This window comes from Oncorhynchus gorbuscha, linkage group LG24, assembly GCF_021184085.1.
Source record: "Oncorhynchus gorbuscha isolate QuinsamMale2020 ecotype Even-year linkage group LG24, OgorEven_v1.0, whole genome shotgun sequence".
NCBI classification, from domain to species: Eukaryota; Metazoa; Chordata; class Actinopteri; order Salmoniformes; family Salmonidae; genus Oncorhynchus; species Oncorhynchus gorbuscha.
In genome coordinates, this window is record NC_060196.1 from 20,211,270 (window position 1) to 20,239,170 (window position 27,901).

At 43.3% G+C, this 27,901-nt stretch overlaps 1 protein-coding gene across 2 annotated transcripts in view; it reads left to right on the top strand.

The window, feature by feature from the left end:
* The first annotated feature begins 2,268 nt into the window (after positions 1–2,268).
* Positions 2,269–27,901, top strand: part of LOC124013405 (TBC1 domain family member 2A-like) — a 55,574-nt gene continuing 29,941 nt past the window's right edge. Inside the window, exons 1-11 of one of the 2 annotated variants that reach the window (XM_046327743.1) lie at positions 2,269–2,363; positions 2,729–3,054; positions 5,245–5,411; positions 5,887–6,017; positions 6,290–6,501; positions 6,754–7,122; positions 7,510–7,620; positions 9,446–9,615; positions 9,813–10,334; positions 20,621–20,741; positions 27,346–27,531. In XM_046327743.1, coding sequence (XP_046183699.1) covers positions 2,743–3,054; positions 5,245–5,411; positions 5,887–6,017; positions 6,290–6,501; positions 6,754–7,122; positions 7,510–7,620; positions 9,446–9,615; positions 9,813–10,334; positions 20,621–20,741; positions 27,346–27,531 — 2,301 coding nt within the window. In that variant the 5' untranslated portion in view covers positions 2,269–2,363; positions 2,729–2,742. Of the gene's footprint in view, positions 2,364–2,724; positions 3,055–5,244; positions 5,412–5,886; positions 6,018–6,289; positions 6,502–6,753; positions 7,123–7,509; positions 7,621–9,445; positions 9,616–9,812; positions 10,335–20,620; positions 20,742–27,345; positions 27,532–27,901 lie in introns of both variants that reach the window. The other variant, XM_046327744.1, reaches the window with a different exon arrangement.

Consider the following 27,901-nt stretch of genomic DNA (forward strand, 5'->3'; position numbering starts at 1 on the left):
ATGAATGAGCCCGTATACGTTGTACCAGATATCTTTACTCTGAATAAACTGTCGCTTGTCACATAATTGACCACCTTGTCCGAATCGATCCTTGACCGACTCGCCCTATCTACATATCCCATTATCAACAGTAGCTACATGATGTAGCTATCGTTAGATTCCTTTGAGTACAAAGCAGTGTTATCTTGCTAAGTGTTAGCTAGCTAAGAAACCGTGTTAGCTAGCTTTAACATTGAACACACTAAGGTTAGTAACTAAAAACACAATCCAAAACTTACTTACCAATCCTTGAGAACAGTGGCCATTTTGTCATCACTCTTCCAACCTTTCAATGCTCGCCACCTTTCAATGTTAATTCCAATGTTTATCCAGTTTCTGGATTGGTCATGAGCAGTCTTTTTCTCGCCTTCTCTCTTTTGGGGTCAGGTTGATTTAGATTCAAGAACCGAGGATGATGTTTGTTTCTGTCGACATTTTCTGAAAATGTTGTCCTTGCTACCAGGACAGTATTCGGCGCATGTGACAAATACTGTTTGATTTGATGTTAGCTTATCCCACAATAAAAATAACGCTTTCATTTCAAGTGTTTTTATTTCAGGAAACAATAACTATCAAAAGTTAGTTCAGAGCCAACCTCCCAGGGGGCTCCAATCTCCCAGGGTGCCCCGAACTCCAAGGGGGCCCAACAAAAAAACGAAAAACATTTTAATTTCACGTTTTTAGTTCAGGCAACAATAACTTTCACCAGTTAGTTCAGAGAATTTGTGGCCCTGACCTTCCCAGGGCACGTGCTCTGCATGCCCATTCGGTAATCTGGCACTGAGTACCAGGACATTTTAGCCTCTGCTTGGAGGCTGTCACTTGGCCGCAAGTGCATCTTCCAGCAAGACAATAACCTCAAGTACTAATCAAAATCCACAAATAAATGGTTAATTAACCACAAAATCAACATGTTGCAATCGCCGTCTCAGTCAATGGACTTGAACCCTATTGAAAACGTGTAGTTTGAATTGAAGAGGGCACTTCATAAACACAGATGAAGGATATCAAGGATCTGGAAAATTCTGAATGGAGGAATGTGTTTTCCAATCTCATAAAACATTTTAGAAAAACTGTGTCATCCTCACAAGGGCAGGGTGCTAGAATATTGAAAAAACAGGGGTGCCAATAATGTTTACTCCTATATTTTTTACTTTTTTACTTGCTAAACAAAATATCTTCCTCTGAGCAATTGTATTAGTATAAAATAATATAATGTCCCCTTTTTTTGCATACAATATAGCTGATTATTTGTATTATTTATTTTATAAAGTATTTTTTGCTCATCTTTATCAAGTGTGCCAATAGTTATGGAACCCACTGTCATGTTTTGTCATTAATTATCATGTCTTGTCCCTGTGCTTCCCCTTCTATTCGTTTCCCTCTGCTGGTCTTATTAGGTTCTTTCCCTCTTTCTATCCCTCTCTCTCCCCCTCCCTCTCTCACTCTCTCGCTCTCTCTTCTCTCTATCGTTCCGTTCCTGCTCCCAGCTGTTCCTATTCCCCTAATCATCATTTAGTCTTCCCACACCTGTTCCCGATCCTTTTCCCTGATTAGAGTCCCTATTTCTCTCCTTGTTTTCCGTTCCTGCCCCGTCGGATCCTCATCTATAATTCACCGTGCTGTGTCTATGTTTTGCCCTGTCGTGTCGTGTTTCCCTCAGATGCTGCGTGGTGAGCAGGTGTCTGAGTCTGCTAGGTTCAAGTGCCTTCCCGAGGCAACCTGCAGTTCTCGATCAAGTCTCCAGTCTGTTCTCGTCTTAACGAGTAGTATTATGCTTTTTGTTTTGTAAAGTTTCTTACTGGATTAAAAACTCTGTTTTCGCCAAGTCGCTTTTGGGTCCTCATTCACCTGCATGACACCCACTGTATGTGCATCAGATGCAGTAGTATGCTGGCTTTGTCCACATTTGGGGTCAAATTGGTTCCTCCCAGAAGTATGAGAAGATTTTTCAATGTCTCATGCCAAAAGGAATTGAGTAAGTATTTTACTTTATTTAATTAACCCTACTAGAAATATACTTTTCACAGTAACAACATATTGGTAGTAGGCATATGGCAGTGGTGGAATGGTGTATATATAGTAGCAATGTTTAGATTTGTACATGTGCACTACAGTTTTGTAACCTAAAACTCGGGATGCAACCTTTTAAAAATAACCTCACACCCTGTAGCTTCTTACAAGAGACTTGACTAGGAAGAGTTTCCATGCACGAAGACTTCAGTTGGACTCCACTAGCAGTTTAAAAAAGGTTTTGCTGACCTTTGTCAAGTATGATACTGTATGTTTATCTGTGGAAGTGTTAATTTGTCTTCTTTGATCAAGTGAGTAGTAATGTATAAATTGTAACAAATTAGTACATTCTCTTACGTATTTTTCTGTGTTTAATTGAAGTTACTTTTGAAAACTTTCCTTCAGATCTCGGCACCTTTTGTGCCTAGGGGCAGCTTAAACTTGAACAAACCTATGAAACTTGAACATTGATTGGACATTGGTGTCATTGTGCCGTTATTTTATAGTGTTACTTTTAAAAATGTATTTAAATATATTACTTTATTTAGTAAATATTTTCTTAACTCTTAGTTTTCTTAAGGGCTTGTAAAGTAAGCATTTATATCACGGTAAGGTCTACCTGTTGTATTCAGCGCATGTGACAAATAATATTTGATTTGATTTGGGTTGGAGAAAGCAGGCAGAGACGGAATGAATGACATTGCCTTTCTAAACAAAGACGGGGACAGTTTTCCTACTGAGTCCAGAAAGCAGAGCCCAGTGGTATCTGCTGCCGCCACGTTATGCGGGTATCTGGACAAGCTGAGCGGGCCACTGAAGGTCTGGAGGTCCCTCTGGTTCATATACGAAGAGAAGGAGTGTCAGCTGGTCTACTACAAGTGTGCCCAGGATGTGAATCCACTGGGATGGATTGACCTGTCCAATGCCATACTGGGAGAGCTAGCACAGGCAGACCAGGGGACCTTCTACATTCAAACACCCGAGCGCACCTTCACCCTCAAGGTAAACTTGTCCAAGTTGTATTCATATATGACAATAGGAAAAATACAAATAAATTACTCACAATTTACAGCAATCCTTTAAGTGGACCACAAAAAAATATTAAATACTTAGGATAAGTTACAACAAACAAATATATAAATATAACTTTATTCCATTACTCAACAATATGAAAGCAGATCTAATTAAATTGAATAATCTTCCAATAAATCGTACAGATAGAATGAACCTCTTTAGAATGGCGTGGCTGCCAAAGTTTTTGTTATCATCTCTCTCTCACTCTACGGCATCTGCTGTCTCGACCTGAATGCTCTGCTATGAAAAGCCAACTGACATTTACTCCCTTAGGTAAATGACCTGTTGCACCCTCTACAACCACTGTGATTATATTTGACCCTGCTGGTCATTTATGAACATTTGAACATCTCGAAGAACAATCTGGCCTTAATAATGACCATGTACTCTTATAAAAATAAAAAATACATGTTTTTTGCGGTTTTACTTTAGTGCCTTATTGCAAACAGGATACATGTTCTAGAATATTTGTATTCTGTATAGGCTTCTTTCTTTTCACTTTGCCATTTAGGTTAGTATTGTGTAGTAACTACAATGTTGTTGATCCATCCTCAGTTTTCTCCTATCACAGCCATTAAACTCTGTAACTGTTTTAAAGTTACCATTGGCCTCATGGTGATATCCCTGAGCCGTTTCTTGCTCTACGGCAACTGAGTTTGGAAGGGCGCCTGTATCTTTGTGTGTATTGATGCACTAATGGGTATGTTGATACACTTTGGATAGTGTAATGCTTAACTTCATCATGCTCAAAGGGATATTGAATGTCTGCATTTTTTTTGTTTTACCCATGGCCTTCTTTGCGAGGCATTAGAAAACCTCCCTGGTCTTTGTGGTTGACTGAGGAACCTTGCAGATAATTGTATGTGGTACAGAGATGAGGTAGTTATAAATAAATAAAAAGTTTAACATTATTATTGTACACAGAGTGAATCCATGCATCTTTTTATGTGACTTGTTAAGCACATTTTTTAAAACATTTTGAATAAATTTGTAAACATTTCTAAAAACATAATTCCACTTTGACATTATGCGGTATTGTGTGCATTTCCAGCAATACGGTGCATTAAAACTAAAAGCAGACATTTTTGTGAATGGTTTAATGATGATTACAAAGAAATAACGACACAAGTGTCACAGTTGTTGAACTGGACGGACCAAGGCGCAGAGTGTGTTGAGTTCCACATCTTTTATATAAGTGAAGCTTTCAAACAATAAACAAACAACGACCGTGAACTACGTGGTGCTGAATGCACTCACTCAAAACAATATCCCACAAACACAGGTGGGAAACGTGGCCACCCAAATCCCCAATTAGAGGCAACGATTACCAGCTGTTTCTAATTGGGAAGCATAAAAAACACTAACATAGAAATATTTAACTAGAAAACCCCCTAGTCACGCCCTGAACCAAGGGCTCTCTATGATCAGGGCGTGACAACAGGCTTTTGCAAATTTCAATATAGTGACATACATAGAAAGAAAGAAATAAGGAATATGAAGTATTTCCATTGAGTGTGCAAAGTCTGATAAAGTGCAGCTCAGCAGTCCCATGAAGTAGGTCTGGCGGAGTACAGTGTACAGAGGGTTGTGGTTATGGCTGTTGGTGCTGAAATCTTAGACAAGTGGTGTTTCATCTGTGGGAAAGAGAGAAGTGCCTTGAGGAAGTCTAAGGTCACAGCTGTCTACATATGTTCAACCAATAACCAATAAGAAAGTGGACACACCCACAACCTTCCTACCACCTTTCTATGAAATGCATAATTCAATGTCCTGACCAAGTTTAATGCAAATCACCCACAGCAGGACAAAGGAGTTAAATTTGGACCTTACATAGGCATCATTCCCCCAACCTCTTTAAAGTATACATTTTTCAATAGATTCTATACAAAAACTGCAGAGAAGCATGCTCTGAAACAGTAAAGAGAATCAAAGGACCTCAGCTCCATTAAACCTTTAATGCTGTATTAGGTAGGCAGGCATCCCGTGGTATACCGTTTTGGGGCTATTTCTGTTTTTTTCCTCACTCCAAATGTGCTTAGAAAAGTTATTTATTTGGAAGTAAAATCTTCCCCTGAGGTCCTACTTCAGGTCATTCTCAAAACCTGTCTTGAATTTCAGGCTGTGAATTGCGAGTCTATGATATACTGGCTGAAGCAGCTCCAGTTGAAGAGGTGGCATCATGGGAACATTTCTGGAAAGCTGGGAATGGTCACCAGTCACCATGCACTACGACGATACGCCACGCTGAGTGACGTCCTCCTCAGACACACTCCGACACGAATTCAGTCAGTATACACAAATATGAACCCTATTCATACATCTGCAAACACACACACACACATTAAACAGAATTGGTCTTGGTTCACTCTAGAAATTTGACATAGCTTTTTAGACTTGGACGAAATATCAGAATTTTGTATTTTATTAAGATCCCCATTAGCTGTTGCTAATGCAGCAGCTACTCTTCCTGGGATCCACACACAACATACAACATGGCATAATACATGTTTTAAAAGACTAGAACAGCTCAAGGACAGAACTACATAAAAGTATGTATATCCACTCATTGATTCTTGAAGAATATAACTTAGAAATACATCATGAGCAAAGTACAACTGTCTTACCCTATCATAACCCAAAATATAAGCTTGCTTAACTGTAATTTGAGTCTTTGTAAACTTTGTATAGTTTAAATGTTTTACATAAAAAGAGTTAGTGTGTGATTATTTACTGTATGTTTATGTCCATCTGTGGTTGTAGTAAGGAATACTTACTCCGGAGCCGCTCCTCCCAGGAGCTCAGCCACAGCCTCAGCTGGGAGGAACTCTGGGATCCATTCCTGCCACTCAAAGACATACAGGCCCCTCCATATTTTGACCAGGACAAATCACGTAGGTCACTCCTAGACCACCTGATCCCCCTTTTTGGATGTTCACGAATATGAAAGGGCTGGATAGTAGAAAGTAATATGACAGCGGCTTCATTGAGCGCAAGACTGAGGAATGGCCATTTTGCTGCCATCAATCCAGTCTGTTTAGACCTGTGAATGCTGAGTGGATGGTACCCGTGGGAAAGATTTTCACTATTATATAACCACCAATGCCAACTTTGTAATTAACAGTGATTTTTTTAAGTAATTGAAAACCATTTTCTCTTTGCACAGCTCCAAAAACAAATATTGAGCCCTCTGGGCCAAAAACACAGTGGGTCCAGGAGATAGAGGCACCAAAGGGACACCAGAGCTCCCTAAGCAGTGAGGGCTCCTCTTCTAACCCCGCTGACAAGACTGCTAGTCCACAGCAGGAAGAGCCTCCAGACACCGCCCGTCTTCAACAGGAAGTGCTCAGTCTGGCAGGCCAGGTCAAGGCCCAGAAGGTGAGGTCTGGAATAACATAACGACTCAGTCCTGGAATATTTCTGTATCAGTAAAAAAAGCTAAACTCAGCTATACATCGAAAGTGTCTATATAGCCTTATATTTCTCTGAGGTCCATGTCAAACATTTTACCCAAGATCATGTTAATTAGACAACTGTTGACAACTGTTGACACATTTTACTATAGCGACCACCTGCTGGGTGTCACATCTAAGACTGTCCCTGTAATTTCTGATGTCACTTCCTTTTTAGGATCTAGTATCCCTGTTGCAGAAGGCCCTGGAGTTGGCCCAGCAGGAGAAATTGACTCCTGCAGTAGAATCCCCGAGGTCGGAGTGTGAATGGAAGAGTTCCAACTCACAACCATGGAATCAAGGCGAGTGCAACACAGATCATTCGTATGGCCTGCAGGTTGCGCCACTGCTGCGGCACGACTGTGTGGCCGAGTCTCAGGATCACCTCCGGCTACTGGCTGAGAGGAACCAGGCTGATAGAGAGTTGGTCCTCCGTCTGTCCCAACAAGTGGCTGAGAGTTCGGCCGACCCCCAGCGAAGCCTCGTCCGCGGTTGGACTGTCCTTGAAACGCAGGAGCAGCTGAGACAGGAGATTAGGAATCTTAAGGTGTGGAAGGTTTCAATGGCTTAGTGGACTAGCTAGCTAGAGCATGGGGCTGTAAGTCACTTTAGTTTAAGGCATCCACTTAAATTACCAGTATTGGGAGGATCAAGATGGACATCTCTTAGTAGAGTGAAGCCCGTATTCAATCAAACCTGCCGTTGCAATATTTATGCAGCATCAAAGAACTATTGCAAGCACACACACACCCATTCACTAACTCACATTCTGGTAGATGGAGGGGAGTCTCTGATGTTTTTTCAGTTGTGAAATAGTTCCTAGAACAATAACAGTATATCAAACAATAATTCAGGAGCAACCTCTGTAAACTTGAAATACACTTTATAAATGTCCTGAAGGCATTAAGTTTAAATGCTCTCTTCCCTCCCCAAGGACAACATTGAGGCCTACAAGACTCAGAATACTTACTTGAACGCAGAGATCTACAAGTTAACCAAAGAATGGAGGAAGAGTACAGAACAAGAGAAGTGCTTGATGATAAAGGTACCTGCTGCTGCATGACATTTACAAGACCTGACTTTGATGTTGCATTGTAGAATGTGTAGTATACTTTTGTGGCTTTTAGTGAGGCACTTTGCTTTTATTGGTATTTCCAGTATGATTCACTAGGTTTGCTGCAGGTAGAACATTCTAAGAAATGTTCTTTATTTGATGCAAGCCATCTCCAATCAATCAATGTCTGGTTGGGTGTGTCTTTGGTGGGGGGGATCACCTAAATGCCAACTTATGCTTGATCCGGAATTGTGGTCCGAGGCTCCATATTGAGGGTGTGATGCAATTGCAGAGCCTCTGGAGGCATGCAGAGGCTAAATTGAGCTCTGTACCACATCGTCGTGGGCCTCCCAAATTTTGTAACAATGCGGAGGGCTTTGTATAGTTCTGCATTGACATGATTGATTGACCGTAGGTCCAGCATAAACAGACACTCTTCCTTCACAACAGCTCTGCTCAGAAGCTCTGTACTGCTGCGCGAAGAGCAAGAGGTATGATTGTCCTGACTTCTGCAGAGACTGTATCACAGTAAATGTTGCACAGCCAATGCAGACATCAGCTTGACCCTGCAGCGTCTTTTTAAGCCAGGGGAGATGTTGGCAGAGACGGAAGAGGAAGCGATTAGACCAGACCCAGCTGCTATTGCATTGTCGTCATTAGTTACCACAGCCACAAAGTCTAAACCCTGCCTATTTCTACAATTTCTCTTCTTAAAATCATCTATACCTAACCACACTGCTAACCTTATGCCTAACCCTAACCTTAAATTATGACCAAATATTTTTGATTTCATGAATATATACAATATTGGCAATTATGACTTTGTGGCTGTGGTAACTAGTGGAAAACCCTATTGCATTGGTGTCTATGGGAGACAAACCCAGTTAAGTAGACCGTAACTTTGCCTGGGGACCAGACAGTGAATGTCTAAATACACTGTCTGGAACATGATTCTAGAAATGGTCTTCTACAATCCGGAATGTTGAAAACAATTATATTTGAACTTACTCTGCCGATTGTCAATGGTGTTGGTCCTTCAGCTGCTCATCATTTGAGAAAAAATATCAACAGGAAAGTATTGTTTACCCAACTTTTTAGATCACCGTACTGAAGTTGACATTTCACCTGACACATGCGCACAACCATGTAAACACCTGCAAGACTTTGGTTAGTATGCATGGTTCGCATATATACTAACATGTACCTTTGGTAATGAGCAAAGCACACATTGACTGCCACACACATAGACCTGCGTATTGAAGTTCGTTTAATAATAATTTCCTGGGGATATTTTGTCTCAAATTTCTACCAACACCACGGACAATCGGCAAAGTTGACATTTTATTTTATTCAACATTCGTGACAGACAAGAAACGTTTTGGATTTTTCTATGTAAATGTGTGTGGCGTTGTCTACATAATTTGAAGCGGAACTGGCATTTTTTTCCAATGGTAAACAGCCTGAGTGAACATCATCTATCCACCATCTTTGGTTTTGGTCTGCTAACCATAATCGCACTAAGCGTATTTGGCATTGAATACTATTTGGAGATCATTGATTCTACACCCCCCCACCAAACACACACGCACAACTAGACATTGATTGATTGAATCCTATTTTCTACATGCAGCAAACCTAGTGGATTATGCTGGAAATAATGGTAAAAGCATGGTCTCTAAAAAATCCCCAAAAGCATGTCTTTTTTTGAGACAATAAGTACTGTATGTATTTGTAGTATGCTTAAATCCAGATGAGTAGCAGTGTACCTTGTAAATTGTTACATTCCTTCTTCCTCTTGTGTATGTGTATGTGTCAGTGTGCCCATCTGGAGGCCAAGGTGTTCCGGATGGAGAGCAGGTCTCTGACAGTCCTCTTCAAGCAACAGGAGAGCAGAGGTTTGGAGAGACACAGGGAAGCCATAAAGACCCTGATCACCGACACTCTTCGGGAGGGCGGGAGGGACATTCTGGAACTGAACCCTGCCAGGTGTGTGTGTGTGTAGCATTAATTGAAACATTTTCAGGTAAGTTAACCTCAATAAGAGTGTTCATTGTAATCACACTTATGATTCCTATCATTTCTTGTGAGTACTTGTTGGTAAAGTTAAGTGATGCTAATCATGAGAAAATACAAAGAACTTCCTAGCAGAGTTAATGAGCTGTCGTCATTTGTGTGTTGTGTAGGGAATATGATGAGTATGGGTTTAGAATCTCCACTGACATCCAAATGGATGATATGAAGCTGCTGGCCAAACTGCAAGCATTAGGGATTCATTCCCACGATCCCCCACAACAACAGAAGGATGGGGAAGAGGAGGGGGACAGCGAGCGTCTTTGGGGCCGCTGGGCACAGCACTTTGATGGCAGACGATCAGACAAGGCGGTGGCCTCTCCGAAGCTGAAGGGGCTTCTGAGAAAGGGCGTGCCACACCACTACAGGCGTCGTGTGTGGCGCTGGATAGTGTGGAGCCGCACCCGCTCTCTGAGAGAGCGCCAGCCCCACTGGTACCAACAGATATGCTTTAGGAGCCAGGCTGCTTCGGCCCACCGAGTCTCGCAGCAGATCTGGTTGGACCTGGAGACCACTCTGAGAGGGAACCGCCACTTCTCCTTCCCCGCCAAGCGTGCCGTCCGGCAGCTACATCGTATCCTCCTAGCCTTTTCTTGTCATAACCGGTCTGTCGGCTACTGCCAGGGCCTCAACAGGTACATTCAAAGACTTTTAAAAAATACCTATTTTATTTGTTGATATCTTCTGTAATATAGAAAATATATAGAAACCTTCCATTGTTTAACTAACTTTGTGGAGTAAAACAATTGTACACTTCAGTACTGTGTCAGTAACTATACTGAACAAAAATATAAATGCAACATGCAGCAATCTCAAAGATTTTACTGAGTTCCATGTGAGGAAATCTGTCAATTTAAACAAATTCATTAGGCCTTAATCTATGGATTTCACATAACTGGGAAGACAGATATGCATCTGTATCTCACAGATGCCTTAAAAAAATTAGCCTAAGAATGGGCCTCAGGATCTCGTCACGGTACTTTTGTGCATTCAAATTGCCAATGATAAAATGCAACTGTGTTTGTTGTCCGTAGTTTAAGCCTGCCCATACCATAATCCCACCGCCACCATAGGGCACTCTGTTCACAACGTTGACATCAGTAAACTGCTTGCACACACAGCTCCATACACACGGTCTCCAGTTGAGGCCGGTTAGAGGTATCAAATCAAATTTTATTGGTCACATACACATGGTTAGCAGATGTTAATGCGAGTGTAGCGGAATGCTTGTGCTTCTAGTTCTGACCATGCAGTAATATCTAACAAGTAATCTAACAATTTCACAACAACTACCTTTTACACACAAGTATAAAGTAATGAATAAGAATATGCACATTAAAATATACGGATGAGCGATGGCCGAATGGCATAGGCAAGATGCAGTAGACGGTATAGAGTACAGTATATACATGTGAGATGAGTAATGTAGGTTATGTAAACATTATATAAAGTGGCATTGTTTAAGGTGACTAGTAATACATTTATTACATCCAATTTTTAATTATTAAAGTGGCTAGAGATTTGAGTCAGTATGTTGGCAGCAACCACTCAATGTTAGTGATGGTTGTTCAACAGTCTGATGGCCTTGAGATAGAAGCTGTTTTTCAGTCTCTCGATCCCAGCTTTGATGCACCTGTACTGACCTCGCCTTCTGGATGATAGCGGGGTGAACAGGCAGTGGCTCGGGTGGTTGTTGTCCTTGATGATCTTTTTGGCCTGGTGTAAGTGGGTGGTGTAGGTGTCCTGGAGGGCAGGTAGTTTGCCCCCGGTGATGCGTTGTGCAGACCTCACCACCCTCTGGAGAGCCTTACGGTTGTGGGCGGAACAGTTGCCGTACCAGACGGTGATACAGCCTGACAGGATGCTCTCGATTGTGCATCTGTCAAAGTTTGTGAGTTTTGTTGGTGACAAGACAAATTTCTTCAGCGTCCTGAGGTTGAAGAGGCACTGTTGCGCCTTCTTCACCATGCAGTCTGTGTGGGTGGACCATTTCAGTTTGTCCGTGATGTGAACGCCGAGGAACTAAACACTTTCCACCTTCTCCACTACTGTCCTGTCGATGTGGACAGGGGGTGCCAAATTCTCTAAAATTCATTGGAGATGGCTTATGGTAGAGAAATTAACATTCAATTCTCTGTCAATAGCCCTGGTGGACACTCCTGCAGTCAACATGCCAATTCCACTCTCCCTCAAAACTTGAGACATCTGTGAGATTGTGTTGTGTGACAAAACTGCACATTTTAATGGCCTTTTATTGTCCCCAGCACATGGTGCAACTGTGTAATGATCATGCTGTTATGTAATGATCATGCTGTCATCTTCTTGATATGCCACACCTGTCAGGTGGATGGATTACCTTGGCGAAGGAGAAATGCTCACTAACAGTAAACTAACAATAAACAAATGTCTGCACAACATTTTAGAGAAATACATTTTTGTGCGTATGAAACATTTCTGGGATCTTTTATTTTAGCTCATGAAACATGGGACCAACACTTCACATGTTGCGTTTATATTTTTGTTCCATGTAGGGTTCCATGCAATTGGCAACAGATATTATAGATATACAGTGCCTTTGGAAAGTATTCAGACCACTTGACTTCTAATCTTTTTTTTCCAGCAATCTACACACAATACCCTATAATGACAAAGCGAAAACAGGTTTTTAGAAATGTTAAAAAACAGATACCTTATTTACATAAGTATTCAGACCCTTTGCTATGAGACTCGAAATTGAGCTCAGGTACAAGTATCCTGTTTCCATTGATCATCCTTGAGATGTTTCTACAACTTGATTGGAGTCCACCTATGGTAAATTCAATTGATTGGACATGATTTGGAAAGGCACACACCTGTCTATATAAGGTCCCACAGTTGACAGTGCATGTCAGAGCAAAAACCAAACCATGAGGTCGAAGGAATTGTCCGTAGAGCTCTGAGACAGGATTGTGTCTAGGCACAGATCTGAGGAAGTGTACCAAAACATTTCTGCAGCATTGAAGGTCCCCAAGAACACAGTGGCCTTCATCGTTCTTAAATGGAAGAAGTTTGGAACGACTATCCACCCGGTCGTCCACCCGGTCAAACTGAGCAAACAGGGGAGAAGGGCCTTGGTCAGGGAGAGACCAAGAACCCGATGATCACTCTAAAAGAGCTCCAGCGTTCCTCTGTGGAGATGGGAGTACCTTCCAGAAGGACAACCATCTCTGCAGCACTCCACCAATCAAGCCTTTATAGTAGAGTGACCACACGGAAGCCACACCTCAGTAAAAGGCAGATGAAAGCCCGCTTGGAGTTTGCCAAAAGGCACCTAAAGATATCAGACCATGAGAAACAAGATTCTCTGGTCTGATGAATCCAAGATTCGTCTCTTTGGCATGAATGCCAAGCGTCAGGTCTGGAGGAAACCTGGCACCATCCCTACGGTGAAGCATGGTGGTGGCTTTGGGGATGTTTTTCAGTGGCAGGGACTGGGAGACTAGTCAGGAGCCAGGGAAATATGAACAGAGCAAAGTACAGAGAGATCCTTGATGAAAACCAGCTCCAGAGTGCTCAGGACCTCAGACTGGGGCGAAGGTTAATCTTCCAACAGGACAATGACCCTAAGCACACAGCCAAGACAAAGTAGGAGTGGCTTCGGGACAAGTTTCTGAATGTCCTTGAGTGGCCCAGCCAGAGCCCGGGTTTGAACCCGAATGAACATCTCTGGAGAGACCCGAAAATAGCTGTTTAGTGACACTGCCCAATCAACCTGACAGAACTTGAGATGATCTGCAGAGAAGAATGGGAGAAACTCCCCAAATCAGGTGTGCAAAACTTGTAGCGTCATTCCCAAGAAGAGGCTGTAGTCACTGCCAAAGGTGCTTCAACAAAGTACTGAGTAAAGGATCTGAATACTTATGTAAATGTGATATTTCAGTTTTTCATTTGTAATAAATTAGTAAAAGTTTATATAAACCTGTTTTAGTTTTGTCATTATGGGGTATTGTGTGTAGATTGATGAGGAGGGAAAACGATTTCATTCACTTTTGAATGTAACAAAATTATAATGTAACGTAACAAAATGATGAAACGTCAAGGGGTCTGAATGCTTTCCAAATTCACTGTATTATAAAAATCTGCTTAAAGAAAATATGTGCATTTTCCCATTCAGTTGTGTGTTTCCACCAAATGGACTTGGTTGGTGACTTTCAATGTGTTTCCAACACATTTTCAACTAGTTTTGTCACAAACTGTTGCGTTGAATAGCAAATGTGCCAACTCTGGTCTTGTCATGTGCAGTCTAGCCAACAACTTGCATACACAGTGCAGGTAGGCTAGTCTACATGATGAGATTATTATGGATAATAGCGAGAATATTTTTGTCAAACTGCAGTCAAGCATTGATCATCATGTCAGCAGAATAAGCCCCTCAATATTTATCAGAATCATCACCATGCACTTTCACCACCCTGTGAAGTTCATCATAACTTACTTCACCATACCCTCACTTGACACCAAGTTAACTTTGAAATGATGGTTATTATATCAATATTTACGCATAAAGGCACTTCCAGTTCCAAAAAGATCCTACCATGTCGAACAAACAAACTGTATTCATAAAATTGTACCGTGATTTATTAAAAATATATGGCATGACTTTACTCCCATAAAAACTGTGGATGGAAACTTAATGTATATGGGATACAATTTTGGGTTTGTACTCACTCTGAGGAGGCATTGACCGTGCCCGAATACCCATACTTCCATCCTAAATAGTAGCCTTTTGAAGTATAGTTTAAATGCCCAGATGCCATACTAATTTCGGTTAATTTCACACCGAAATCAACCAATACATGGAAACAATGAAAATTGTGCATGATAAATTCTCAGTAAGCAAAAATATAATGTTTTATAGTATGTGAATTTTTGAACATCGAGTATGGCTCTTTATTTAGTAGAATTTGATGCACACTTTTCCACAATGCATTGGAATAGATCGGCGGCAAGTGATAGGCTCTAGTTCCTAGGTAACCTAGGCCCTAGGTTACTTCACTGGGAAGCGAAGCTTCTGCAGTGGTGTTCAAATGTTACCTAAGTAGTTTTTGTCCTCCTTAAAATGATCACAATTATTTTATCGTAAGCTACATCTTTGAAATAAGAAGTATTTTTACCCAAAGTGGATTTCTGTTTTCTCATTGAAAACTGTTTCTTGTTGTCTTGGCCTTCGTCGGAGCCTTTAAACAAAATACTGAACATCTTTCGATTTGTGAGTGTGTCGGCACCAGGACTCGGGATATGGATGCATTATTGATGTCATGTTAGCCATGCCTTTTGATTTGAACATATGGATTGTTGTCACAGTTAGGAGTGAAGAGGTGTGGAGTCAGGCGCAGAGAGCAAAGATGTGGGAAAAACAACACGCTTTAATGTCCCGAAACAATACATATACAAAGTGAAAATACAAATGAACAGAAATATAACCGGACAGCGTGTAACCCAAAAATCAACAAAATACACTCAACCAACAAAACAGACGAACAAGCCCGCACGAAACAGAAGCGGGCTAAACAGACTATATATACCCTATCCTAACAATCAAACTAGAAACAGGTGCTACCAATTAGACAAAACTAAACGAACACAGAACAACGGATCGGCGATAGCTAGTAGACCGGCGACGACGACCGCCGAGCGCCACCCGAACAAGAAGGGGAGTCACCTTCGGTAATATTCGTGACAGTACCCCCCTCCTGACACGCAGCTCCCGCAGCGCGCCGACGTCGGCCTCGGGGACGACCCGGAGGCCGAGGCGCTGGGCGATCCGGGCGGAGGCGATGAAATTCACTCAACATGGATGGGTCTAGAATATCCCTCGCCGGAACCCAGCACCTCTCCTCCGGACCGTACCCCTCCCAGTCGACGAGGTACTGCAAGCCTCTCACCCGGCGTCTCGAGTCCAGAATAGCTCGTATCTTGTACGCCGGGGACCCCTCGATGTCCAGAGGGGGTGGAGGAACCTCCGGTACCTCAATCTCCTGCATGGGACCAGCTACCACCGGCCTGAGAAGAGACACATGAAATGAGGGGTTAATACGATAATACGAAGGAAGTGATAATCGATAACAAACCTCATTTATTCTCCTCAGGACTTTAAATGGCCCTATACACTGCGGACCCAGCTTCCGGCAGGGCAAGTGGAGAGGCAGGTTACGGGTCGAGAGCCAGACCCTGTCCCCAGGTGCAAACACGGGGGCCTCACTGCGGTGACGGTCAGCGCTCTTCTTCTGCCTTATACTAGCTTGGCGTAATGACTCCTGGACTGCCCTCCAGGTCTCCTTAGAGCGCTGTACCCACTCCTCCACCGCAGGAGCCTCAGTCTGGCTCTGATGCCACGGTGCCAAGACCGGCTGGTACCCCAACACGCACTCAAATGGTGACATGTTGGTAGAAGAGTGGCTTAGTGAATTCTGGGCTATTTCTGCCCAGGGAATATATCGTGCCCACTCGCCTGGCCGGTCCTGGCAATACGACCGCAGAAACCTACCCACCTCCTGGTTGACTCTCTCCACCTGACCATTACTCTCCGGGTGATACCCTGAGGTAAGGCTGACCGAGACCCCCAGACGTTCCATAAATGCTCTCCAAACACGGGAGATAAATTGGGGGCCCCGATCAGAAACTATATCCTCGGGCACCCCGTAGTGCCGGAAGACATGGGTGAAAAGAGCTTCCGCAGTCTGTAGGGCCGTAGGGAGACCGGGCAATGGGATAAGACTGCAGGACTTAGAGAACCGATCCACAACGACCAGGATAGTAGTGTTACCCTGAGAGGGGGGAAGGTCAGTAAGAAAATCCACCGAAAGATGGGTCCACGGCCGTTGTGGAATGGGAAGAGGTTGTAATTTACCTCTTGGCAGGTGTCTAGGAGCCTTACTCTGGGCGCACACCGAACAGGAGGAAACATAGAATCGCACATCCCTCCTCAAAGTGGGCCACCAGTACTTCCTCTCAAGACCTCTCACGGTCCTATAAACACCTGGGTGACCCGACGAGGGTAGACAATGAGCCCATCGAATCAATTGATCACGAACAGCCAGCGGCACGTACCTACGACCCTCCGGACACTGTGGAGGCGTAGGTTCCCCCCTTAGTGCCCGCTCGATGTCCGCGTCCACATCCCATACTACCGGTGCCACCAGCTTAGCTGCCGGAATGATGGGAGTAGGATCGATGGACCTGTTCTCAGTGTCGTAAAGTCTTGACAGCGCGTCAGCCTTAGTGTTGAGCCAACAACACTATCCCCCACATCATAATTAGCCAACAACTCCCTATCCCCCACATCATAATTCCGCTCCGCTGGCCCGAGCTTCTTAGAAAAAAAAGCACAGGGGCGGAGCTTCGGTGGCACACCCGAACGCTGTGAGAGCACAGCTCCAACCCCAGCCTCGGATGCGTCCACCTCTACTATAAACGCCAAAGAAGGGTCCGGATGTGCCAACACCGGCGCTTTAGTAAACATCGCCTTCAACTTATGAAAAGCTCCGTTCACCTCTGCTGACCACTGTAAACGCACCGGTTCCCCCTTCAGCAGTGAGGTAATAGGGGCAGCTATCTGACCAAAACCCCGGATAAACCTCCGGTAGTAATTGGCAAATCCCAAGAACCGCTGCACCTCCTTTACCGTGGTCGGAGTCGGCCAATTACGCACGGCCTTAACGTGATCACCCTCCATTACCAAACCAGAGCTAGAAATACGATAACCCAGGAAGGAAACTGATTGTTTGAAAAACTCACATTTCTCCGCCTTCACATACAGGTCATGCTCCAGCAGTCGTCTAAGAACTTTACGCACAAGAGATACATGCGCAGTGCGTGTAGCGGAGTAGATCAAAATATCGTCAATATAAACCACTACACCCTGTCCGTGCAGGTCTCTGAGTATTTCATCCATGAAGGATTGAAATATAGCTGGAGCATTCTTTAAACCGTATGGCATGACGCGATACTCATAATGGCCCGACGTAGTACTAAATGCAGTTTTCCACTCATCTCCCTTCTGAATACGCACCAAATTATAAGCACTCCTGAGATCCAGTTTAGTGAAGAACTGCGCTCCGTGAAATGATTCCACTACCGTAGCAATGAGAGGTAGTGGGTAACTAAAACCCACTGTGATGGAATTTAAGACCTCTATAATCAATACACGGACGCAAACCACCATCTTTTTTCTTCACAAAAAAAGAAACTCGAAGAGACAGGTGACATGGAGGGCCGAATGTACCCCTGTCCCAGAGCCTCGGTGATATAATTTTCCATAGCCACCTTCTCCTCCTGAGACAAAGGATACACATGACTCCTGGGAAGTGCAGCGTTAACCTGGAGATTTATCACGCAATCCCCCTGCCTATGGGGTGGTAATTGGGTCGCTTTCTTTTTACTGAAAACGATAGCCAAATCATCATACTCAGCTGGAATGCGCACGGTGGAAACCTGGTCTGGACTCTCCACCGTTGTAGCACCGATGGAAACCCCTACACACCTGCCTGAACACTCATCAGACCACCCCTGTAGAGTTCCCTGTTTCCACGAAATCGTAGGATTATGAATAGCCAACCAGGGAATCCCCAGAATAACTGGAAACGCAGGTGAATCGATAAGGAACAAACTAATTCGCTCCTTGTGATTCCCCTGCGTAATCATCTCCAACGAAATTGTGGCTTTCTTCACCAGCCCTGACCCTAATGGTCGACTATCTAAAGAGTGCATGGGAAAAGGGGGGTTTACTTTAACTAACGGAATCCTCAACCTCTGAGCGAGTCCGCGATCTATAAAGTTTCCAGCTGCGCCTGAATCTACCAGTGCCTTATGCTGGAAAGAAGGAGAATAATTTAGGAAACAAATTAATAGAAACATGTGACCAACAGGAAACTCTGGGAGAGTGTGGTGCTTACTCACCTGGGGTGACCGATGAGTATTCTGCCTGCCCTCATGATTCCCAGATGAATTCCTCCAGCACCGACCAGACGTGTGCCCTCTCCGGCCACAACTGGTACAGGAGGAGCTTCCTCCTCCGATCTCCCTTGATGAGGTACCTCCTAACTCCATCGGAATAGGGGCAGGAGGATCAGGAGGTAGAACTGACAAGACCCTTTCAGAACGTCCACGAGCAGCTAGCAGATGGTCCAACCGGATCGACAGGTCTATCAGTCCATCCAGGCCAAGTGTAGTATCCCGACAGGCCAGCTCCCTACGGACGTCCTCTCTCAGGCTACACCTGTAATGGTCTATCAGGGCCCTGTCGTTCCACCCTGCTCCCGCAGCCAAGGTCCGGAACTCCAGCGCGAAGTCCTGCGCGCTCCTCTTCCCCTGTCTCAGATGGAACAATCTCTCACCTGCCGCACGACCCTCTGGAGGGTGATCGAACACGGCCCTGAAACGGCGGATGAACTCAGAGTAGTTGTCTCTTGCCGAGTCGGGCCCGTTCCAGACCGCATTAGCCCACTCCAGGGCTCTACCAGACAGGCAGGTGATGAGGACCCCTACTCTCTCCTCCTCTGAGGGGGCCGGTCGAACGGTGGACAGGTAGAGGTCTAATTGCAGCAGGAATCCCTGGCACTCTGTCGCTGTTCCATCGTATTTCCTCGGAGGCGTCATGAGCAGAGCGCTGGAACCGGATCCAGATGGGGCAGATGGTAGAGTTGCTGGTGGGAGGGTCGGTGGAGTAGTAGGGAAACCATTCCTCTCCCAACGATCCATCCTCTCCATCATCCGTTCCATCGCTGATCCTAGGCGATGGAGGATGGATGTGTGATGTTGGACTCTCTCCTCCATAGTGGGAAGAGGAGTGGTCGCTGCTCCTGCTGACTCCATATCGCGTGCGGGCTTCTGTCACAGTTAGGAGTGAAGAGGTGTGGAGTCAGGCGCAGAGAGCAAAGATGTGGGAAAAACAACACGCTTTAATGTCCCGAAACAATACATATACAAAGTGAAAATACAAATGAACAGAAATATAACCGGACAGCGTGTAACCCAAAAATCAACAAAATACACTCAACCAACAAAACAGACGAACAAGCCCGCACGAAACAGAAGCGGGCTAAACAGACTATATATACCCTATCCTAACAATCAAACTAGAAACAGGTGCTACCAATTAGACAAAACTAAACGAACGGATCGGCGATAGCTAGTAGACCGGCGACGATGACCGCCGAGCGCCACCCGAACAAGAAGGGGAGTCACCTTCGGTAATATTCGTGACAATTGTTATAGTTTTGTAAGCTACCTATTGAATTATTTAATTTATGGATCAAGCCTTAGCAGTCATTCTGATCTTGTTCCCAATGATCAGTGCTTTAGTTTATTATGTTGCTGTACAGTGGTTCTGTCCACGTTTTGCTGCGCAATACCCTTTCGATTTAAACATTTTGATACGTTTTGGTGTGTGTACTAGGCTATTTAATTTAATGTATTTATGTTACAGCACTTTTGTTTCACTAAAAAATACTGTATGTTAAAATGGAACCAAATGATCTGTTTCTATCTTCAGTGCTTTTTAAATAGGATAGATGGTTTATATGGGCTATAGCTCGAATTTGGTAGTCTGCTTATAACCAACCTGAGTAGGCCGATAACTCCATTCCTATTCTATTCCGAGAATAGAGAAATCAATAGAATTGGAAATGAGCTATTGTCAGGCTGGTTAGTGTCTGTTGAATTTGGAAAATCCACCCGCACTCGGCCCCACCCCACCTACTCAGCCAGTCAGGAGCCGTGGCATACTGCATACTTTTTACTAAACAGTACGTTCTAAATATTATGCGACGATAGGTACATAACATGCAGTTTAAGTATGTTGTATGCGAGTATGTGTATTCGGACACAGTAACTGTATTGCTTGTCTTGTTATTGCTTTATCTGCCTTCTTTTTTTCTGTCAGATTGGCTGCAATGGCCTTGCTAGTGTTGCAGAGCGAGGAAGATGCTTTCTGGTGTCTGGTGGCCATTGTCGAGACCATCATGCCTCAGGACTTCTATGGCAAGACTCTAACAGCATCTCAGGTATGTGAAACGATTCCTTTGATAGTTTTTAATATATGTTTTGCTGAAGTTGCAATGTGGGTGGATATCCATCAATGTACTTGTAATGTACTTTAATGTAAAAAAAAGAAAAACAACAAAAAACACTCGAATGGAGCAGCTAGTGAAGCATAAAAATTCAAGCATTGGTTCAGGGTTCGATACTGTTACCAAATCTGTCATTTTGGGATGTTTGACTTTACATTTTTTATCAGTCACAAGGGTGCCAGTGAAAACAATTTACCTGGTCAAGTTAGTTCCGTGATTTTATTTATGATCCATTTTTATGAGAAATGCAGGCGCTATTGTTTGTTTCCCAGTTCATTATTATGAGCTAGATGACATTGAATGTTGGCTTCAACTTGGTTTTCCATACAAAGCATTCCACTACAAATAAACCTTTGTCACTTTCTCATTTTAAAAACATGAAACAGTACACTACAGATTTTGGCCCCGATTTCGCTGTTCCAAACAGAGATCGGAAACAAAATCCCCATGTCGTTGCCTACTCAGGACACACGGCCGTCACCATCGCTTGCCTAGTGTGAGTGCATCAGAGACGTAATCGAAGGCCTACGGATCTCGTCTTAGAGCAGTCCCTGACCTCCCGATACTTGGATCAAAATCTGCAAAGCTCTTTTAGTGTGAGATGTACAACAACAAGTTTTCAGAATGGTGTTGATATAATTTCATTATTCCAATATGTTTTCTTTAATTGAATTCACTTAGTCTATTTTATGAGAATTTGTAAGATTCTTATTTGCATAGAATAGACGGAGACCAGTCTTATCAAAAATAGATAATAGTATTTATTCACGAACAACAGTTTATATACAAAATATGACGTCATTGGTTCTAGAATGAATCTCCTCTTCTCGACCAAGACAAAGCAGGTTTAAAAGTTCATTCCGACCTACTAGCACACACACGACACATAATATAACTGAATTAACTCTTGACCCCTCACCACTTAGCTGACAGTTCCAGTTAACGGAAAACCTAAGAAAACAGTCTTTATCTGAACATTCCAGTGCTAAGTTGAGTCGGTTCAACCATAGGTTAATTACCCTTTCTGCTTACTTAAAAAAACAACAACACTTCCAATCTTCTCCAAACTGGCTGGAATAGTATTTATTTAATTTGAATTGCCCCCTTTTTCAGGCTCCACAATCCCTCACTTATGAATACATATTGTTAATCAGATATAACAAAACAGAGTATTAGTTTACTTAGTTACAGTTCTATTTATAATGGGGATATTGTTTAGTAATTTATTCATAAAATTCCTAACAAATGGTGATTAGCAATAGCTTTTGAGAGCTCGCCAGAGAAGAAGCAAGTGAGATGACATTGTTTTTCATCACCCAGGAGACTCTCAAGCAGGAGCGATGACTACTAGTATGCATTTGTACTTGCCTTTAACCCAAGCCAAAGTGTCAAATAGTTCCAGCTCTGATTTAAACAAGCAATGTTATTAAATTCAAAATGTTGGGTAGACATTTCAACTCTATGGCAAGCGCGAATGTCTGACTGAAAACGTTTATAAGCTTGCAGTTTGTTGTAGCTACAGTATGTTAAATCTAATCACATCATTGTTTTTGCTAGACAGTGTGGTATCGACAATCCTCACGAAGTGAAGAATCTTGTAGTGTGTGACCCCCGTCTGTGCCACATCGTTAAGTGTGCGCACCACTACGTTGGAAAGACAAAAAAACTACAGGAAAGGTTGTGGTTTAATGTGAGAGGCTCAGCAATTTTGAAAGTTGTTTTAAATTTTTTATTTCACCTTTATTTAACCAGGTAGGCCAGTAGAGAACAAGTTCTCATTTACAACTGCAACCTGCCCAAGTTAAAGCAAAGCAGTGCGACTTAAACAACAACACAGAGTTACACATAAACAAACGTACAGTCAATAACACAATAGAAATCTATGTACAGTGTGTGCAAATGTAGAAGAGTAGGGAGGAAATGCAATAAATAGCCCATGGACACGAAATAATTACAATTTAGCATTAACACTGGAGTGATAGATGTGCAGATGATGAAGTGCACGTATAGATACTGGGGTGCAAAAGAGCAAGAGGATAAGTAACAATATGGGGGTGAGGTAGTTGGGTGTGCTATTTACAGATTGGTATTGTACAGGTACAGTGATCGATACGGTGCTCTGACAGCTGATGCTTAAAAGTTAGGGAGGGAGATATAAGACTCCAGACTCAGTGATTTTTGCAATTCATTCCAGTCATTGGCAGCAGAGAACTGGAAGGAAAGGCGGCCAAAATAAGTTTTGGCTTTGGGGATGACCAGTGATATATACCTGCTGGAGCGCGTGCTACAGGTGGTTGCCGCTATGTGACCAGTGAGCTCAGATAAGGCGGGGCTTTACCTAGCATAGACTTATAGATGACCTGGAGCCAGTGGGTTTGGCGAGGAATATGTAGTGAGGTCCAGCAAACGAGAGCATACAGGTCCCATCGGTTGGTAGTATATGGGGCTTTGGTGACAAAACCGATGGCATTGTGATAGACTACATCCAGTTTGCTGAGTAGAACGTTGGAGGCTATTTTGTAAATGACATCACCGAAGTCGAGGATTGGTAGGATAGTCAGTTTTACGAGGGTTTGATTGGCAGCATGAGTGAAGGAGGTTTTGTTTGCGAAATAGGAAGCGGATTCTATATTTAATTTCGGATTGGAGATGCTTAATGTGAGTCTGGAAGGAGAGTTTACCATCTAACCAGACACCTAGGTATTTGTAGTTGTCCATGTATTCTAAGTCAGAACCGTCCAGAGTAGTGATGCTAGTCGGGCAGGAGGGTGCGGGCAGCGATCGGTTGAAGAGCATGCACTTAGTTTTACTTGCATTTAAAAGCAGTTGGAGGCCACGGAAGGACTGTTATATGGCATTGAAGCTCGTTTGGAGGTTTGTTAGCACAGTGTCCAAAGAAGGGCCAGATGTATACAGAATGGTGTCGTCTGTGAAGAGGTGGATCAGAGAATCACCAGCACCAAGAGCGACATCACTGATATATACAGAGAAAAGACTCGGCCTGAGAATTAAACCCCGTGGCACCCCCATAGAAACTGCCAGAGGTCCGGACAACAGCCCCTCCGATTTGACACACTGAACTCTGGCTGAGAAGTAGTTGGTGAACCAGGCGAAGCAGTCATTTGAGAAGCCAAGGCAATTGAGTCTGCCGATAAGAATGCAGTGATTGACAGAGTCGAAAGCCTTGGCCAGGTCAATGAAGACGGCTGCATAGTACTGTCTTTTATCGATGGCGGTTATGATATCATTTAGAACCTTGCTGCGGGGGGTGCTGAGATGTTGGCCAGGGTAGGGGTAGCCAGGTGGAAAGCATGGCCAGCCATAGAAAAATGCTAATTGAAATTATCGATTTTCGTAGATTTATCGGTGGTGACAATGTTTCCTCTCCTCAGGGCAGTGGGCAGCTGGGAGGAGGTGCTCTTATTTTCCATGGACTTTACAGTGTCCCAAAACTTTTTGGAATTAGTGCTACAGGATGAAAATGTATGTTTTGAAAAAGCTTAGCTTTCCTAACAGAGTGAGTATATTGGTTCCTGACTACCCTGAAAATGTGCATATCGCGGGGGCTTTTCGATGTTAATGCAGAACGCCACAGGATGTTTTTGTGCTGGTCAAGGGCAGTCAAGTCTGGGGTGAACGAAGGGCTATATCTGTTCTTAGTTCTACATTTTTGTAATGGCGCACGCTTATTTAAGATGGTGGGGAATGCTCTTTGAAAGAGCAACCAGGAATCCTGACGGGATGAGGTCTAATTCCTTCCAGGATACCAGGGCCAGGTCGACTAGAAAGGCCTGCTCGCTGAAGTGTTTTTTTAGGGAGCATTTGACAGTGAAGAGGGGTGGTTGTTTGATCTCGGCCCTATTTCGCACACAGAAAATGAGGCAATGATCGCTGAGATCCTGGTTGTAGACAGGTGTATTTAGAGGGCAAGTTGGTCAGGATGATATCTAAGACGATGCCCATGGCTATGGATTTAGGGTTGTACCTAGTAGGTTCCTTGATAATTTGTATGAGATTGAGGGCATCTAGCTTAGATTGTAGGACGGCTGGGGTGTTAAGCATGTTCCAGTTTAGGTCACCTAACAGTACGAACTCTGAAGATAGATGGGGACAATCAATTCACATATGGTGTCCAGGGCACAGCTGGGGGCTGAAGGGCGTCTGTAACAAGCGGCAACAGTGACAGACTTTTTTCTGGAAAGGTGGGTTTTAAAACATAGAAGCTTGAATTGTTTGGGTACAGACCTGGATAGTATGACAGAACTCTGCAGGCTATCTCTGCAGTAAATTACAACTCCGCCCCCTTTGGCAGTTCTATCTTGTCAAAAAATGTTATAGTTAGGGATGGAAATTTCAGGATTTTTCGTGGCCTTCCTAATCTAGGATTCAGACATGGCTAGGACATCCAGGTTGGCGGAGTGTGCTAAAGCAGTGAATGAAACAAACTTAGGGAGTAGGCTCTAATGTTAACATTCATGAAACCAAGGCTTTTACGGTTACAGAAGTCAACAAATTAGAGTGCCTGGAGAATGGGAGTGGTCTGTAATGTTTTATCATAGGTACACTTCAACTGTGAGAGACGGAATCTAAAACAAAAATCCAGAAAATCACATGGTATGATTTTTAAGTAATTAATTAGCATTTTATTGCATGACATAAGTATTTGATACGTCAGAAAAGCAGAATTTAATATTTGGTACAGAAACCTTTGTTTGCAATTACAGAGATCATACGTGTCCTGTAGTTCTTGGCCAGGTTTGCACACACTGCAGCAGGGATTTTGGCCCACTCCTCTATACAGACCTTCTCCAGATCCTTCGGGTTTCGGGGCTGTCGCAATACGGACTTTCAGCTCCCTCCAAAGATTTTCTATTGGGTTTAGGCCTGGAGACTGGCTAGGCCACTCCAGGGCCTTGAGATGCTTCTTACAGAGCCACTCCTTAGTTGCCCTGGCTGTGTGTTTTGGGTCGTTGTCATGCTGGAAGACCCAGCCATGACCCATCTTCAATGCTCTTACTGAGAGAAGGAGGTTGTTGGCCAAGATCTCGCGATACATGGCCCCATCCATCCTCCCCTCAATACGGTGCAGTCGTCCTGTCCCCTTTGCAGAAAAGCATCTCCAAAGAATGATGTTTCCACCTCCATGCTTCACGGTTGGGATGGTGTTCTTGGGGTTGTACTCATCCTTCTTCCTCCAAACACGGCGAGTGGAGTTTAGACCTGGGTTGATATCGCCTGTGCTGACTGGCAGGAATTGCCCGGGCTAAGGCTGGCTGATGTCCGAGTTAATCGTGATGACCACTAAAAGTGGTTAACTGGCTAGTAGCTAGTTAGCTGGCTAGCTTCTGATGGGGGTTCCGGTTCTAGTGTAAACAATAGGTTCTAGTGTAAACAACAAGTGTAAACAATAGCAGATCGGTACCACATTGGATGAGGCGAGAAGGAGGAGAGAAGGATCAGTCCGTAGACGGAAATATAAAAAATATATACGAAGAAAAGTATATATACATGGGACGGATGGGGACAAGACAAACAGACGTCCTACTGCTATGCCATCTTGGAATCAGTAGTCGTGTAATGTGCACCCGGCTTAACTCTTCAACATCTCAAATGTCGAGACTGACTAGCTACACATGGACAGACTTCATTAGTGTGTTTGTGTCGGGAGCATGCTGTCTATTTAGCCAGTTAATGCCCACATTATTCTGTCATATTTTAGAATGTAAAAAATGATGTGAATGTCAATGCATAATGCTATTGGGTAGGCCTATTAAAAAATGCATTATTCTTTTACCACTACCACTGTTTTTGGGTAGATGGAAAGTCAATTAAAAGGTAACTACAAAGTAGCAGAATCATGATTATTTGCATCAATCCAGTGCCCGTTTTGTTTTTAAAACTCCATCACAAGTGGGCAGAAACGCAGAAAACCAAACTGTCTGGCTGGTTCTCACCTGAATTAAAGGGTAACTACATACAAAAAAAGTGATTTTTTTTCCCAGACCTAAAAAATGGTCTCCAGATGTAGTTTAAACATTGTGGTGGACTTGGAACATCCAATTTTGTTGTTTCCTATTTTAAAAAGTGTGATTTTGAGAGAGAAAAAATGAAAATCAGTCCTCCGCTATATTATACAGTATATATATTTTTTGTCATGGTATCGTTTTGGTATCAATAATCTTTATTTTATTTTTTATTCTGCCCTCTAAAGGATTTTGCAGAAAAGAACATGGCAAAAAATACATTTTGCACTTTATTTTAACTATTTTCTTTGCTGTTACAGTAAATCTATCCAAATCAATGTAAGAACACAAGGGCATGCTCATTTAAATTATTAGCCTGGTTCTGTATGGAATGCAGGACTACAAAAATATATAGCAAAATTGGTGTGACCAAATAATGTTCTGGTGCCACCAGTGGAAAAAGTTAGTGTAGAACCCTGTGTTGGTTGTTCACCCACTAATAAGGAGCGTGAACTGGGTTTAGACTGTGGTGGGACAGAAAGGTTTGTTTAACCCATCTTGTGTCTTAATCTCAGGTGGAGCAGCGCGTGCTCAAGGACTTCATGGCAGAGAAGATGCCGAGACTAACAGCCCATTTCCACTGTCATGGAGTGGACGTGTCCCTGGTCACCTCCGACTGGTTCCTAGCTGTGTTTGTGGAGAGGCTGACCAGTGACGTCCTGCTCAGAATTTGGGACGCCTTCCTGTACGAGGGCACCAAGGTCAATGGGGCTTGAGGAAGGGGTTAGGGTTTTTAGGCTACAGGTTACAGATGACAGGTTTTGGACGTATATTTCAGTGATATTGACGTTTTGATATGTGGATTGCACCATATTAAAGTTACTTTTCATAAAGGTAATTGAGACAAATTCTTAGGAGAGGAATACCATTGCAATAATAGTCGGATGAGAGTGGTTGTTTGGTGTTTTAGACATATTTCCAGAATGGGTCTCTATGGTAGTACTGAGAAATGACAATAAGTGATTTAAATATACAGGCAACTGCCAAACTAAAGGAAACACGGACATAAAGTGTCTTAATATGGCATTGGGTCACCACAAGCCATCAGAACCGTTTCAATGTGTCTTGGCA